The sequence below is a fragment of the Triticum aestivum genome, chromosome 5B, assembly GCF_018294505.1.
Source record: "Triticum aestivum cultivar Chinese Spring chromosome 5B, IWGSC CS RefSeq v2.1, whole genome shotgun sequence".
In the NCBI taxonomy this organism is placed as follows: Eukaryota; Viridiplantae; Streptophyta; class Magnoliopsida; order Poales; family Poaceae; genus Triticum; species Triticum aestivum.
This window is the reverse complement of record NC_057807.1, coordinates 347,804,167-347,819,974: the sequence shown is the minus strand read 5'-3', so window position 1 is coordinate 347,819,974 and position 15,808 is coordinate 347,804,167. Positions and strand designations below refer to the sequence as shown.

General features: G+C 46.0%; 1 protein-coding gene and 1 long non-coding RNA gene across 6 annotated transcripts; one reads left to right on the top strand and one right to left on the bottom strand.

Moving 5' to 3' along the window:
- The first annotated feature begins 3,486 nt into the window (after nucleotides 1-3,486).
- Nucleotides 3,487-8,229, top strand: LOC123111797 (uncharacterized). Of its 4 annotated transcripts, none has more exons than XR_006454750.1 (5): nucleotides 3,487-4,151; nucleotides 4,445-4,541; nucleotides 4,683-7,331; nucleotides 7,411-7,468; nucleotides 7,882-8,229. It is a non-coding gene; the product is annotated as an uncharacterized lncRNA (long non-coding RNA). The 4 variants fall into 4 exon arrangements; XR_006454749.1 differs by having other exon boundaries at nucleotides 3,499-4,151; nucleotides 4,683-5,960; nucleotides 7,043-7,468; XR_006454748.1 differs by having other exon boundaries at nucleotides 3,510-4,151; nucleotides 4,683-5,960.
- A 2,631-nt stretch (nucleotides 8,230-10,860) lies between these two features.
- LOC123116100 (uncharacterized) lies at nucleotides 10,861-13,520 on the bottom strand. 2 transcript variants are annotated; one of them, XR_006456934.1, is made up of 3 exons: nucleotides 13,442-13,520; nucleotides 11,825-12,757; nucleotides 10,861-11,745 (listed from the first exon to the last, which is right to left on the bottom strand). XR_006456934.1 is itself a non-coding variant. In XM_044537101.1 (2 exons), exon 2 carries the CDS (start codon nucleotides 12,745-12,747, stop codon nucleotides 11,962-11,964), a length of 786 nt encoding a protein of 261 aa, XP_044393036.1. In that variant the 5' UTR covers nucleotides 12,748-12,757; nucleotides 13,442-13,520; the 3' UTR covers nucleotides 10,861-11,961. The 2 variants fall into 2 exon arrangements, 1 of the variants encoding a protein (XP_044393036.1); XM_044537101.1 differs by having other exon boundaries at nucleotides 10,861-12,757.
- Between the last annotated feature and the right edge of the window lie 2,288 nt (nucleotides 13,521-15,808).

Below are 15,808 nucleotides of genomic sequence, written 5' to 3'. Positions count from 1 at the left end.
TCCAAAGTACTTATCCAGAAAGCACACATCTAGGGGGAGCCCGTCTATATTTTAGAGTTGTGGGGTTTGCTTATGTCCTACGTCTTTTCCCGTTTGTGCAAATCCCGTATTGTCATCAATCCACCAAAAAGGGGGAGATTGTAAGGGCTTATTTATCCGTAAGGTGTTTTGGTGATTGATGACAATGCTTTTGCGGACTAATCGTGTGCGTTGAGTTTTTCAGGGATTCATCCTTTGGCACGAGACGATTCCCTCCCCTCGGAGTGTTATTCAAGACGGTGCAACTCTTTCGTTTCTTTTTTGGTGGACTAGTTTCGTAGGAGTCACCGTACTACCAAGAGGGGGTCCGCTTTGGTAAGGCTAGGGTGGAATCAACACGTACACATCCTTGTCACACCCTCTGTGCCTTTCCGCTTCAATGGAGAGCTCATTCCCCTTCATATGTGCATCATTTGGTCCCAGCGGAAGTACCGCGGGCCACAGCGGTAGTACCGACTGAGTGCTACAAGCGGCAGTACCGCTCCACAGCGGTGGTACCGCTTGAAGCCCTCCGCCGTAGTACCGCTGCGGCTCCGTGCTCCTACCGCCTCGACTCAAGGCTCTTTTCTCGTGTCGGGTTTTGCGGCACTAGTTGCGGCAGTAGAAGCGGTAGTACCGCCCTTACCACCATGGTAGTACCGCTCTGGGTCCAGGTCCTCCCTTTGCTCCTCGCTCCCCTTTTCTGCGCGGCAGTACCGCAAGGTGGGACGGTAGTATCGCTGGCCACAGCGGTAGTGCCGCCCACCCCTGCGGTAGTACCGCTCTCTGCGGGGTTGCTTTGGGGGGTAACGGTTGGATTGTTCCCCCCACTATATAAGGGGGTCTTCTTCCCCAAAGTTGACCTACCTCTTTCCCCAAAAGCTCCATTGTTGCTCCAAGCTTCAGTTTCGCTCGATCTCTCTCCCTGGCCAATCAAACTTGTTGATTTGCTCGGGATTGGTTGAGAAGGCCCCGATCTACACTTTCACCAAGAGAAATTTGATTCCCCCCACTAATCCCTAGCGGATCTTGTTACTCTTGGGTGTTTGAGCACCCTAGATGGTTGAGGTCACCGCGGAGCCATAGTCCATTGTGGTGAAGCTTCATGGTGTCGTTGGGAGCCTCCAATTAAGTTGTGGAGATAACCCCAACCTTGTTTGTAAAGGTTCGGTCGCCGCCTTCAAGGGCACCAATAGTGGAATCATGGCATCTCGCATTGTGTGAGGGCATGAGGAGAATACGGTGGCCCTAGTGACTTCTTGGGGAGCATTGCGCCTCCACACCGCTCTAACGGAGACGTACTTCCCCTCAAAAGGAAGGAACTTCGGTAACACATCCTCGTCTCCATCGGCTCCACTCTTGGTTATCTCGTGCCTTTACTTGTGCAAGCTTATTTGTGTTGCATCCCTTGCTTGCTTGTGTACTTGTTGTTGTTGCATCATATAGGTTGCTCACTTAGTTGCATATCTAGACAACCTACTTTGATGCAAAGTTTAATTTGGTAAAAAAAAGGTAAAAATTGTTAGTTGCCTATTCACCCCCCCCCTCTAGTCAACTATATCGATCCTTTCACCATGTTTACAGTTTGCGAGTATAAGGGGCCTGCTAGAGTTGCTCTGAGGGCATGACCCGACTCTTAAAGCGCCCGCATACGTGCGGACATGTTGTGTCGTCCAAGGCGGGTCTGTATCGATCCGTCAAGCGGTTCAGACACAGTTTCTCCCATAAACCGGAGAAAATATGGGGGACTTTACGCGCATCCGGACCGTTGCAACGCCCGCGTCTGACCGCCTGGCGCACCCAAATCCCCTCTCTCACCCGCGCACGCTTCCCACCCGAAACGGTCAGCGCCACTCCAGAGCATCAGTGTCGCATTTATGCTCGGTCAGAGCGGACGCGACCTCTCATTGGCGCCCGAGAGAGCGCCGCTTCCCAATGCACGCGACTGCTCTGCGTTCAAATGAGACCACCATCTGTTCCGTCTGTCGCCCACATTAATGACTCATTGTTGTCCATGAACCTACTTCGGCGCCACCTGTGCGTCCCTCTGTCGCCCACCATTGCCGCCTCGCCAGCTTTATGAAGTGTAGCCCTGGCCATAGCTGCATTCATCCTCCTCGGTCCCTTTGTCCTCTTCCGCACCACACACACCATGGCCTCCTCGTGCTCCAAAACTCTCTGGGACAGACTGTCTCTGGAGCAGAAGAAGGAGATGGCCGCCATTGCTGCCGGCTGGTAGACCGGTAGGCAACCGGAGGCCGACGACATCCCATTGGAGAACGCGCCCGAGGACTCGTCGCCGCCACCCTCCTCGCCGGTGCATTGCACCATGACCATCGCGTTAGGCTCATGCCCAAGCGGGAGGCGCAGGCTGACACCGCCTACAATCTACAACTCCCCAGGAGCACCAATAGGCGGAGGAGGAGCTCAACGCCGGCAGGAAGGTCACGTCGGACGTGGATGTGACAGAGCAGGGGGTTGCTCGAGTCGTACTGTTCCGCTTGCGAGATCTGCCTCACCCGCTGGCAGTACCGCCAACGTTAAGCGGATCTGGAGGCCGCCTACAAGGATTACAACGAGGCGGCGGACAAGGTGTGGGGCAAGAGTGACGACGTGGAGGACATCGCCGGCTCCACCGAGGCCGCGCCCCGCCGCCACGACCACGAAGGCGGCACATCTGTGGGCGCCACCGGCAGCGAGGAAGGGTAGTGCAAGAAGGCCACCACTCCCCCCCTGAAGCCAAGCTTAGTGAGTTGAACATCGTCGGCTGATTAGCCATTTGGCGGCAGCTCCACTTCTCGGGGCTCCAAAGCCGGAGGTTACGAAGACGGAGCTGGAGAGCCGAGGCGGAACTAGAGAAGGCGAAGCTTCAGTTATCGGGATCATGGCCGGACATGGGAACAGGCGCCAACGATCATTTAGATTAGATATATTGTACCTACAGAGTCGGACGAGCTCCGCTTTTTAGTTGAAGCATGTCCGAAATATAATATTTTTCTTCATGTTTATATGAAATCCATAGTGTTTGCATGAATCTCGTCCGGTTTATACCAAAATCCATCCGGTATGCACGAATTTCGTTCGGTTGGTTCAAAAAGTTGCTGAAATGTATGTGGACATCATTGGATGGCAGGCTCCGATGTCAGTGTCCGCGGACTGGTCCATCTGTCCACGAATGGATGCGGAAGAAAATTTGTGAGTCCATGTTGGAGGTGTAAGGTGTGAGTGTAGATGTGTGTGTTGCCCACGTGACGCGCCGCCTCTTGTAGATGCTTTACTTTGCATCTCTCTATAGAAATATAATACTACGTCATTGGCGTCCTTAAAAAAAACTTAAGAGTGCGTAGAAGTACAAGGCTGACATATATATGTAATAATAACAATATATAAAAAATAAAAAATCTTGCCGCGTGCTGGTCATGGTCAGGTCGTACTATATATCTCTACTCCTAATGGAGCAGTTGGTAGTCTCGCTTCCAGGTTTTTTTTCGTCCCACCTCACATGGTTTTTTTTGGTACCTCCTCCCACCTCTGACTTATCCACCAGAAACCAAAAAAACCTCCTCCTGAGGCCCCAACCCGCACCCATCCACGTACAAAAAAATAGACCTACGAAGGTTAACCAACGAAAAAAGACCTACGAAGGTTAACCAGCGACGAAAAAACCTAAACCTATCGCCCGCTCCCTCGCGCCCCTGTTGCTCCCTCCTCAATCCCGATCTGGATCGAGGGGACGAGGAGCTCCTGCCTCCCCGACGGCCGGCCTCCTCCTCGCCCCGCCGCTGCATCCGGTGCCGCCACGGGCTCTGGAGCCAGGGAAGCCATGGCCTGAGCTCGGCCTCGAGGTCCCCCCGCCGTCTCCTGCAGCTTCTGCCCCGCCGCCTCAACGCCCGAGCTCGCCATCACACCAACCTCGGCGCCGCGCCGCCGCCGGCTCTGGTCGCCTCCACCTCCGCTCCAGGCAACCCTCGGTCGCCGGCTCGCTGGAGCACGACGGTAGACGATGGATGCCCTGGTTGTGTGTGACGGTTGCAGTTCTTACGCGCAAGCTAGGGTTGGAGCCGCCAGCTCTTCATCTTGCCCGCCGGCGGCGAGTCTTCCCGTCCCGCACTGCCGCCTCCCCGTTATCACAGGTATCTCCACCCCTTCCTCTTTCCCCCTCTTCTCTCCTCTCCCTTCTCCCTCCTCCTTCTCTGTTCCCTTCCTCCTCCCACCCCATTATCTGTTCATGTTGTTGGCACCTGAAGAAGTTGGTGGCATGGTGAAGCCCCTGAGCAAAAGTTGCAGGAGTCTTTGAAGGAGTTGGAGAAGTCTTCCTTGACAAGATTAGATTAATTTCCCCACTCTATGATTTGGATTGATTTCTTGAATTTAGCCAAACACCTTTGCTTGTGCTCCTAATTTCCCATCACTCTTTTTGTCACAGCATGGTCAAAACAATGGTGCCTTCACCCTTGCTCGTGCCTCAACCCACATGGTCATCTTTGAGACGTGGTATTCAGTCACATGACAGAGTTCTCTTTGTAAGTGATTAGATGATTTGGAACTCGCTCACTTGATGCACGTTCTGGAAGCTGCATCCACCACTAATTCTTGATATCACTCGTGTGGGACTCTCTGTCATTTACTGATTTGAGCATATGTTGTGGGTTGATGTGTTGCAGATCCTTGAGGTCAGGTGCGGCAACTAGCGACATGTGCTGGAACTTCTGGCTTCGCTGGCGGCGGCATCACCTGCATCGACCTCTCCCTGGTCGCCTTCGAGAGTGTGTGCGGCCGACCATCAAGCTTGTTATGACGCACTTTGAATTTCCGAGCAAGTCGCAGCCTTTTCAGATTCATCAACACAGGTTACATCAGTAGTCAATATGGTTCAGATGCATAATAGTACGTACTTCATTTCCTTTTTGTTGTGTACGGTGTCCTACAACATGGATCATATATATCGGTTATCTTTCAGGTTCAGTTTGCTGTGGCGAATTCTTCTTGAATTTGTTGCAGCAAACTTGTGGTCATGTATGGTTTTTAGTTTTGTAAGCATGCATAGTTTAGAAGTTAGAAAGCTCGTTCATGTATTGTTCTAAACTGAAAGTTTAAGTGGCTTTTCCACCCATGGTATTGTGGTGGTCATAATAGCACACCTCACAATTATTATGGCCAGATCTACAAGCACTGAGCGTTGTGTTTTTTAGCCCCCTCTGTTTCTCCTGGGCATCAATCTATGCGCAACAAGCTCTTCAGTGCTTGATGACAAATAAAGGTTGCATCTTAGATATTTGCTTGATTTGAATGAGCCATTTTGCTGTCAGCTAAACTGTTAAAAGTCAGATGTAAGATTATGTTTCTTGGCACATGAGTTATTTTTCAGTCAACGCGTGGCGAGTCCACTTCGAACTGATATATGCACTTTTTATTTGAAACTGAACCACCATGGTTTAATTTTATTTTCATTTGGACAAGTTACCCCAAGTATCATCAGTTCATGATGACTGGTTTGGTGTGATGAATTGATCCTGGTGCTGATTTAAGAGTTTTTTATGACGCTGTCTTGTAAGGGAGTAAGGTCTGGTATCTATATGGCTGTTATTTTAGCTCTTACAGATTGCCATATATGACATGCTAATTGTTTTTAGCTCTTGATATAGTTAAACTTTTTTTTTCGAAACGGAGGCAAAAGATTTGCCTCATCCATTAAATGGGAGGAGAATAGAGTTAAACTTTGGATGCACCAGTGCCTGATGCATATGTTTGTTTACTTGGTTTGAACTCTGAATGATATGTTGTTATCCTGCATGCATGCCTGATGAGTTGGTGCTGCTGGTATTTTGAGGAGGCAAGTTGTGGTTTTACTCCTGGCCCTGAGAAGGGTGAACTAGGCCATAGCGAGGGCGCCTTCAGGAACATCGAGTCAGGGTGCCTCACTTTCTATTTCAGTCTGCGAGGTAATGAAGGCAAAAAAAAGTTTCTACTCGCCCTGTTCTTGCAACTAAACAGAGAAAAACTGTGTGGTTACTGAAGCATTATGGTCTATAGTTACCGAAGCATTGCATTTGTTGAGAAAGTGTTCCTTATACCATGTAAGTAGGGACAATTACTATTTAACTAGGTACAATTAATATTTAACAAGCCACAGTTGATCAAGCAGTCAATGCTTAAATATGCCCGTACTCTGTCGTATCCAGGATGGAGCTTTGCTAGCTTTTGAGTTGGATTCTTTTGACTGCACCTAAATATGACAAGCCGACAGTAAATGAGCTCATTTTAAAAAACTGCAGTTTAAAGGAAATTATTACAATATGTATATCAATTCCAACATTGCTATCTGAAGGATGATTTAAGGACTATTTGTCTCTGATGGCTTTCCCTGTTTGGCTCCCTTTTCTGTGAGTTGACTCTACAGTTCTAGGATCTTCTCTGTAACCATAAATTCACAGCTTAGCAAAAGTATATATATACTTGCTAGACCTTCTCATTACACTCTTTCACTTTTTTGGACTAATACTATCCTGTATAGACCTAATAACAGAAGACATGGGAAATGCTTTTGTAACATGATGTTTTTTTTTGTTAGATGCTCTGTTTATTTAGTGTCGTTGATCCAAAAACTTGAAAGTGTAGAAATGTTCATGCATGGGACTATAGAACCAAGTATTTCTCGATTTGGTGATGCTTAATTCAGAGTTCTTATGCATCAGATTGGAGTGTTAACACAAACCTGTTATTTATTTCACTTCATATGAGTTAATGCCAAGGCCTTTTTTGTGTCCCCTCTAATCATTGCATTTGTATCTTGATCATTGTATTACGAGAAGCAAAATATTTCTCATGTTTTGCTCAGTGTGTCTACTTATCTTATTTATTATATTAACTATTTTTTGATGATATTTCACAAGAATGACATTGTTAGATTTAGATTCATTAGGTTTCAACACATTTGATGGTAGGCCATTTCAATAATTCTATTTGTTTCAGGCATTGGTAGATTGTGTTACAACTGAAGAGTTTCTTGTGCTAATACTTGCAGATCTCGACACACCCTGAACAATGAGCACATGTTACCAGCCACATTCCACACAGGATGTGTTCTTTTCAAAACAAAGATACCCTGATACATGATTATTCCTCTTTCAAGTTCTTGATCCTTGAAGATACTTGCTAGGTTTCTAGCTGATTTTTTGGTAGTATAAGGCTATAAGCTCGATGTATATGGCCTGAATATGATCTGATTCAGAGTACATTGTGTTCTGAAGCTTTTTACTGTATGGTTCTCTCTTGAAAGAATTCAAGCCATTGTTCAATGGGAGAGAATAGTTGTAATCCTCAAATAACTGTCGTACCTATTCATCAGCTGACACAATTGCCACCGAGATCATTATTTTCCTTTTTTTTCAGGTTTTCAACATCACGAATTTCATACTTATGGAGTGGAGCTACCAAAATATCTATTGAGGTAAAATCACTATATACATATTGTTTTCCCCACATTGCATCAGGCGACACACATCTGTTGCAAAGAAATAGGCATCACCTGTGTGCTTGCTTTTGTTCGCTTCTAGACGGAGGGAGTACTACTAGATAGACACATACTTCTTTATGCAATTCTTAATTTATAGAAGCAGACGAACTGATTATGTGGATTGAATATATAATCCCATGTGTAGGTGCTATCCAAGTAGCACACACAACTTGCAGGGAGATAACTCTATACTATGAAGACTTTAAAATACGAGTGCGTGTCGTTGGTGTTTTTGAAACCATCTTCCATCACGTCTAATATTGTTCTATTTCATAATAGTAATTGTTCAGCCTTTGACTGACATATGGATGATTTTTGTAATATATTTCTTTCTTCCATATTACCAGGAAATATGTCGAAGCACAGAATATATTCCATATGCAGTGGACTAATAGAACGACACAACACATAAAAAGAGGAGTATAAGTGGAAACCTTTCTTTCTCTTTAAATTCTTGAGGACTGTAACATTATGATGAAGGTGGAACCATAGAGAGATGTGTATTTTTAATTGAGATATTTTCAGGAGTACCTTTGCAAAGCTGATATATCTTTCTTTTACAAGATATGGTTGCACTTGCTTCATCTACATAGGCCGTCTGGAATGCCATGAGGCCGGGATTTGTGTAGGAAATCTTCAAAGCTATTATATTGGTCTCAAGAAACTTGCAATACATCAATGCATTTTTATTTTTATTTTTTTGCTGACACCACAGCTACCACCTCTTCACTAAATGACAGAGGTTGCCAGCAGCTGCACATGGAAAGATTGAATGTTATATTCTGTCTACTAATCAATAAGGAGGGAGATCAAAATTAATGCTCTCAAATATTCGCCTGATCATTTGTATGTTTCTGCAATTTTCCAGCTTGTTGGAACATGTTTGATGTACTTACACATTAACAAAAATGATCTGTAACATTCATGAAAATATTTGGGTTTGGTCCTCTGCTTTTTTACTGTTTATTTACTCATGAAGATAGCAGATGTCCCTGTTTTTAAATATAGTTATCTGTGCTTCCAGTTGGTAGAGATCAAAGTATTAACTCGCCGATGTAGGGGAAAAGAGCTCTTTTATAGACACTACTAGCAGTGGATACAGGGTGAGCCGTTTTGAAATTGTTTCATAGAATAACTCCCGTATAAGGTCTGGTCTTTTGGGTATACAATCCTTTCTTGAGATGAGCATTGGCAGCTCACATAAGTATACAGTAGTATATTTGACAGATGATGATGATCATTGGCAGCTCACATAAGTATACAGTAGCATATTTGACAGATGTGCATTGGCAAGTCTTCTAAATCTGTGTTTTACCATTTAACAATGAACTATGTAATTTAATCAATAGACTCACTTCACTTGCCATGCTAACTGAAAATCTATATATCAAATGATGCGACTGTCAAGTGGAAGTTACTTATATTTTCTTACGTCACCTGAGAAGTTTCTTTTTAGCAAGCTTGTTTAAGTGCAGCCAAAGTGTACTCTGTTTTTTAGACGATCTCCATGTTTTCTATTGAGATCAGAGAGCAGCTGAAATAGTGATGGGACTATACCATTTTTAGGTTCTGAAGGCAAAGCTTCTTACAGAGTTAGTCACATTTGTCAGTTCTGTGAGTAGAAAAAATCTTGATAGCTTGTTGCTTCTGCTCAGTGTGCTTGGTGCATAAATTGATTGCTTGCTGCAAATGTTGTTTAGTGTCCTATTTCATGGTAGCTTCGGATGCTATATATTTGGAGATTTTGTTGCCGGTATTTGGAGTGCTAGGAGAGTTTCTAAACTACTGTCACGACATCATAGATAGGATAGTGAACCAATGTGACATATGTATAACATTTCATGTGAGATTCTTTGCAGCAAACTGCATGAGCGAGCGGTCCATAAGTATCGTGTGAAAGAGAGAGGGCACCATGGCGAAGATGAGGTGAGCGTTATCCGGTTTTAAAGGAGAAGACCCCAGCGAGAAATCACCTGCTAAGATGGGAAACTGAGCGGTAAGGCAGGAAAGGGAAGTGTGCGTCGTGGGGTGGGGTTTTCGTGTTGGGACCGCATGTTGGGATAACATATGGGTTGGATTTGGGGGCGTCCGGAGTATCCATACGGTTAAATTTTGGGGAGCTTGCTTAATGTCCTAACATGTTAGGACATATGAGGGAGAAATAAGATTTGACCTTGGATATGACCATTTCTGTGATTTATTTGTATGGATCGTAGCCCGTAACAACGCACGGGCGTTCTACTAGTAGTTATTAACAACTCGGCATGATGGCCTTCCAATCCATTTGAAGTCCTAGGTCTGAAGTAGTACTCAGCAACTAACATCAGGCAATCAATTTCAATTAGTGCGCTTCGTTACTGGCCTGTCAACGGCGATGGTGTGAAGTGTGAACCAAATTAGGCCACCCATTTCAAACGTCTCGCCAAATGGTGACGCCAGTTCGTTGGGGCGACACAATCAGCCGCGCCATGACGACGATGGTTTTTGCTCCCGCGAACGTACGACGTCGGGCAACCGAGCATCGCAACTTTGCTAGTGTTTCTCCAATGTTTTGGACCCATGCGGAAGAGAAAACGATCGTGCATTACTTAGCTAATTTTTTTTAAATAATACATTTTTTTAATTAATTTGCACAAATATTACGCGTAAAAAATTATTTTCAAAAATAATACACCGTCAGCCCACAGCAGGCCGACTGGTCCTAGTCGGCCCACAGCAGGCCGACTGGGTTCCTATCTGCTTGCTGCAGGCCGATTGGGTTGTCGGCCACCAGATCCAAGTCCAGTCGGAAGGTCCAGTCGGCTTGCTGTGGGCCGACGGGAACTAATTGGCCAGTTGTGGGCCGACAGGGACTAATTGGCCTGCTGTAGGCCGACTGGTGCATGCATACCATATTACTTTTTTTTTGACCCGTACGATTTTTTTTAAAAAACTATGACATATTTTCCCACCAGCTCGTTCCCGCCACCCATTTCTCATCCACCTGTTTCCCGCCATATGTTCCCGCCAACTCTTTCCCGCCACTCGTTTCCCGCCATATGTTCCCGCCAACTCTTTCCCACCACTCGTTTCCCGCCATATGTTCCCGTCAACTCTTTCCCACCACTCGTTTCCCGCCAACTGTTGTCGTTCTTTCCCACCATTTTTTCCTCTCTACCTATAAAACCCCCTTCAGACGGAGGTGGATAAGCATTCCAGTGTAGTTTATTTGAGATGTCCCATTATCCTTTCGATCGTAGTTTTCACCCTGGGATGAGCAGGACTCTTCTGAGCCTAGCTACCGATTTCAGGATGGACAATAGGATAGTTCCATGGGACGAACTCACCGGTAGTGACACCATAATGAATGAGTTGGTCACCAATTACGTAGGTCTGGGTGGCCTGAAAGGACGTATGAAGAGGTACGTAAAGAACTTTTTAGGATACATGAAAGGTGGAAGAAGGTGGTGGTGCCGAAGAGTGAATCTTTCAGAAGGCTTTCAGCAAATAATCCATTATTATGGATTGAGGAGAGCGAGGACGAAGATGATATCTTCATGCCACCGCTTCCGGGTTCTACATCTTGGAAGGGCAAGAGTTCTTCATCGTCGAAGGGCAAGGTTTCTTCATCGTCGAAGGGCAAGAGTTCTTCATCGTCAAAGGGCAAGAGTTCTGCATCGATGGAGGATGACGATGATGACTTCATGTAGTTTTATGTTGTATGTTGTAAGTTCACTCGTACGTACCGTTTAATTTAGATGTAGTTCTATGTAGTTGTTTGTACTGTCTTGTTGTACGAGCATTCTGTTCTATTTAAATATGATGTTGTAGTTCGGATAACATAGTACTAAAATAGAGTAGGCATATGTCTCATACATAAGTACATAGTCATTTGTCTCATACATAGAATAGACATAAGTCTCACACATAAATAGATGGTAATGTCTGTACTGATAGATAGAAGCGTCAGTGACGACGTCTGGCATGGCGGGGAGGCGGATCTGGAATCGGCGTCCATCCCCATCTGTCAGGTGCCCTAATGGGACGCGGTGCAATCTCAGACTCTTCCTGGTCATGCTGTGTATCATGTGTGGGGCCTGGTGGAGGAGTCGAAAACATGTTCATCCAGTGGGTGTGCTGCGACATCGGAGCCTGTATGTGATCCTCGGGATGATGATCACTCCCCCACGTATCATGTGATGCCGACATAGACGCATGATATCCATAGGCTCCTGCACGACGGAACTTTAAGTCATGAAGTCTGATGCCGCCTGAACTAATATTGAAAACAATAAATATGAAGACACACACCTGCTGGCTGTGACGGCTGCTCTGGCTCAAACACAAAGCTCGACGAGGGACCGTGGTGCTGTGGCTGTGGAGAAAACACGAAGCTCGACGTGGGACCATAGTGCTGTGGATGCTGCCACGATGAACTGCCAGGTTGTTCAGGAGGGGGTGGACATAGCACCCGTTGCAATATTGTTCTGATGATATTGCCAGGCTGAATCATGTCCATCATTCACGGTCATTGCAGATGAGAAGTCATGATTCCACCATGCAGGATTCGGGACCTCCGCTGCATTTTCTTCTTCATCTGACTCGCCAGAATCATCGGCATAACCCCTTTCAACATCAGTGTCTTCTTCTTCCATCTGGTCCTGCATGTGCCCATCTACCTCGTCAGCGTCAACCTCGCCATTGTATTCACCATCGGCATTTTCCCCTTCTACCTGACTATTCTGCCCTGGTTCATAACCATAAGCATTTCCTCCTTCTACCTGACTGCTCTGTCCTTGTTCGTAACCATCATCTCCAGCATTTGACATAGATAGCCGCCTACCTACACTGCTCTGCCCAGGATCGTTGCCACCTTGGTCTTCATGTGCAGTGACCCCCTTCACGACGGGAAGCACTAAAGCAATAGGATTGCATCCCCTTCGTTCACAACCTTGTAACCACCGCACCCAATCGGAGTCTCGCTCTATTGGCCTCAAATAAAAGTAAATTATTGTACTTGACCGTGTCCACAATGCATGAACACCGACGGTGTGTGTTTCAGTATCAAGACCTAAACTTGCCGCAATCCATTCTTTCAACTGACTGACAGACCATGTTTGAGGTGCGCTCATTGGCACATCTATGTGAGTAAATTCACTCAGATCAGCTCCCATCTCAGTTGTTTGGACAGTACCAGGACCGTAGTAAAATCTGATGTTCACTACATCAGACATCTCGGCTCACCTATTTTTTTTTCACAACGAAATACAATTATTAAGCAACAACTTAAAATACCCGCACTAACAAATATTAGGCACTACACATCCACATATTACCGGAGCAACTACAAATATTGACACTCCTAAATACTACACATCCACATATAGTCCGGAATATTACCGGAGCAACTACACATTTTTACACAACTAATTAGTTGACATCTAAATAAAATGCTCACCGGAACCGGAACGGGAAAATAAAATGCTCACCACGAAAGATTTTAATATTTCACTGACTGCCTATATTACGGATTTAACCGGAGCAACTACAAATATTGACAATCCTAAATAGTACACATCCATATATAGTCCGCAATATTACCGGAGCAACTACACATTTTTACACAACTAATTAGTTGACATCTAAATAAAATGCTCACCGAAACCGGAACGGGAAAATAAAATGCTCACCACGACCACCTAAATATTTACGTTTACTACTCGAGCAAATAATATTCATATAGTCCGAAATATTACCGGAGCAACTACACATTTTTACGCAACCAATTAGTTGACATCTAAATAAAATGCTAACCAAAACGGGAAAATAAAATGCTCACCACGACCACCTAAATATTTACGTTTACTACTCGAGCAAATAACAATAATTGCACGCAACTTCAAAAAATAAATGTTTGCTCAAATATACCCTTGAAGCGTGCGCGCGAACGACGAACGGCGGCCTTCAATCACCGGAACCGGAGCCGAAAACTCCACCAAACTCCCGCAGCTTCACCTCCACCACCACCTCCACCTCCACCACCGCCACAACCTCCACCTCCGCCTCCACAACCTCCACAAATGAGCTGAAAAAATGCTCCAACAAAATCTTCACCACAACCACCACAAGCTACCCCATCAGTAGATCGAGGTGTCTTTTGGCTCCTCTAGCTAAGTAGAACCCATTCACGGTGCCAAATCCGCAAAAAAAGGGTCATTTTGATGTATTAATTGAAGCTATTTCGTGTAAGAGAGAGGAGGAACCAAGAACAGAGAGATGCGCATGGTGGTGGGGAAAGGAAACGGGAAGGAGGAAGGAGAAAAGAGGCAGCGCTGGGGTCCGCTCCCTATCGGCCAGCAGCTGGCCGATCGGTCGGCAGCTGGCCGACTGGGGCGCCCGTGACCCAGCCCGCGCCGACAGCTCCCGGGGCGACGTGGCCCGGCCAACAGTCGGCCCACGCGTGGCCGATTGCCCACCTGTCGGCCTGCAGTTGACCGAGAAGGCCCTGTCAGCCTGCAGCTGGCTGACTAGGCTCAGTCGGCCAGCTGCTGGCCGATTGGATAATATTTTCAAAAAATATTATATCAGCGTAATATTTTTGTAAATTAATAAAAAAATGTATTATTTAAAAAAAATTAGCCATTACTTACTTCCATCGGATGAGATAACTGGTTAACCAACCAGGTGAGGCGAGTAGCATCGGTAACTTGGCGTCAGAGCTCGTCTCCACCGAGAGAGCATGTGATAAATCAGCCGATCATTCACGAAAGAGCAGCGGTAGACTACTGCTAAGGAGCAGCATGTTGGACCGAAAACAGTCGTGAGCCGAGCCGACGAGGGAGTCGCTCGCATCGGGCGGTCACCACGCACGGGGGTCACGCGCGGTTGCGTCCAGGACGGGGGCAAGCGGCCAGAGCTGGGGCGCACAGGCGTAAACCTCCCTTGCCCCCGCCATCCCATGTGCTCCTCTGCCGCCTCATTCAAGCGCGCCCCGTATCGCACAGCTAAGCAAAAGCATCCCGCTGCCACTTGCCGTCATTCATTCCCATCGGTCGACAGACAGCTTCCCCCCGTCTACGTGCAGCCACTTCAGTTTCACGATCGACCAACAGCCGTGGCCAGCCGCGCAGTGAACCAATCGCCCTCGCCCATGGCCGGAAAAAGAGGTAATAGCACCCCAGGTATCTTAACTTGCATTCAATGTGATGATCTAGTCCCAAAGTTGCAAAACTAGACCAACTAATACCCCAACTTGCATCCAATGTGATGATTTAGTCCCAGGCCAATCAGAGCTTGCCATTTGGCTGCCAAGTGGCTGGGCCGGTCAGCGCTGACAGTTTTGCACAAACCCCCTGCCGTTTCCTTTAATCAACCCGTACTCACCTCCACCTGAATTTGCCGTGGCATTGATCAATCAAAACTGTCTTTGCTGTGGTGGGCGGAGCAAATCATTCTTGCTTGCATGCATGCATGCATGCACGCATACCTCGATCGATCGTGGTCGTTGAGTGGAGATGTACGAGAGAGTACAGTGTTTCCGAATTCTCGGATGAGTGGATTCAAAGCTGAAATCATATTACCACTTGTTTCGATAGAAAAAATAGAAACAGAAAGGAAGCCATACCACAATGCACATTGCGCGGGCCTGCGTACTGGTGACCACTACAGTACCGCTGTCCGCTGACCACTGACGGCTCGAGTGCGCGCGCCAACACAAGCTAGCTAGCTAGCTATAGCTGGAGTACTCCGATATGATGACCGCGTAATTTCGATCGCCGATGAAATGCACGTACGTGCACGCCATGCATTGATGCTGAGGTCTGGGAAGAAGACTCGAGCTAGATCTCGAGCGTACGCAACCAACTTCCGTGTAAACAACTTCATTACCGAATCGTTCGATCAAAAAATTACTCCCTCCGTTTTTATTAACTCCACGTATTAGCTTTGACTGAAGTCAAACTTTATCAAATTTGACCAAGTTGAAAGTAACATATTTATGTGATGTGAAAATATATCTAATGATTAATCCAATGATATATATTTTTATGTTCAATGATATATATATATTTGAAGGTATATGTGTTAAACTGTTTCCACAAACTTGTTGAAAGTATATAAAGTTTGAATTTAGACAAACCTAATATGCGGAGTAAATAAAAATGGCGGGCGTAGGAAGAAAACACGGGAATATGATGCATGTCACGCAGCGTAATTTTCCTATTGCATCTTAAAAAAATACATTGGAGTTAATAGAGAAAAAATATACTCCCCTGAAAACTTTTATAAGACATTTTA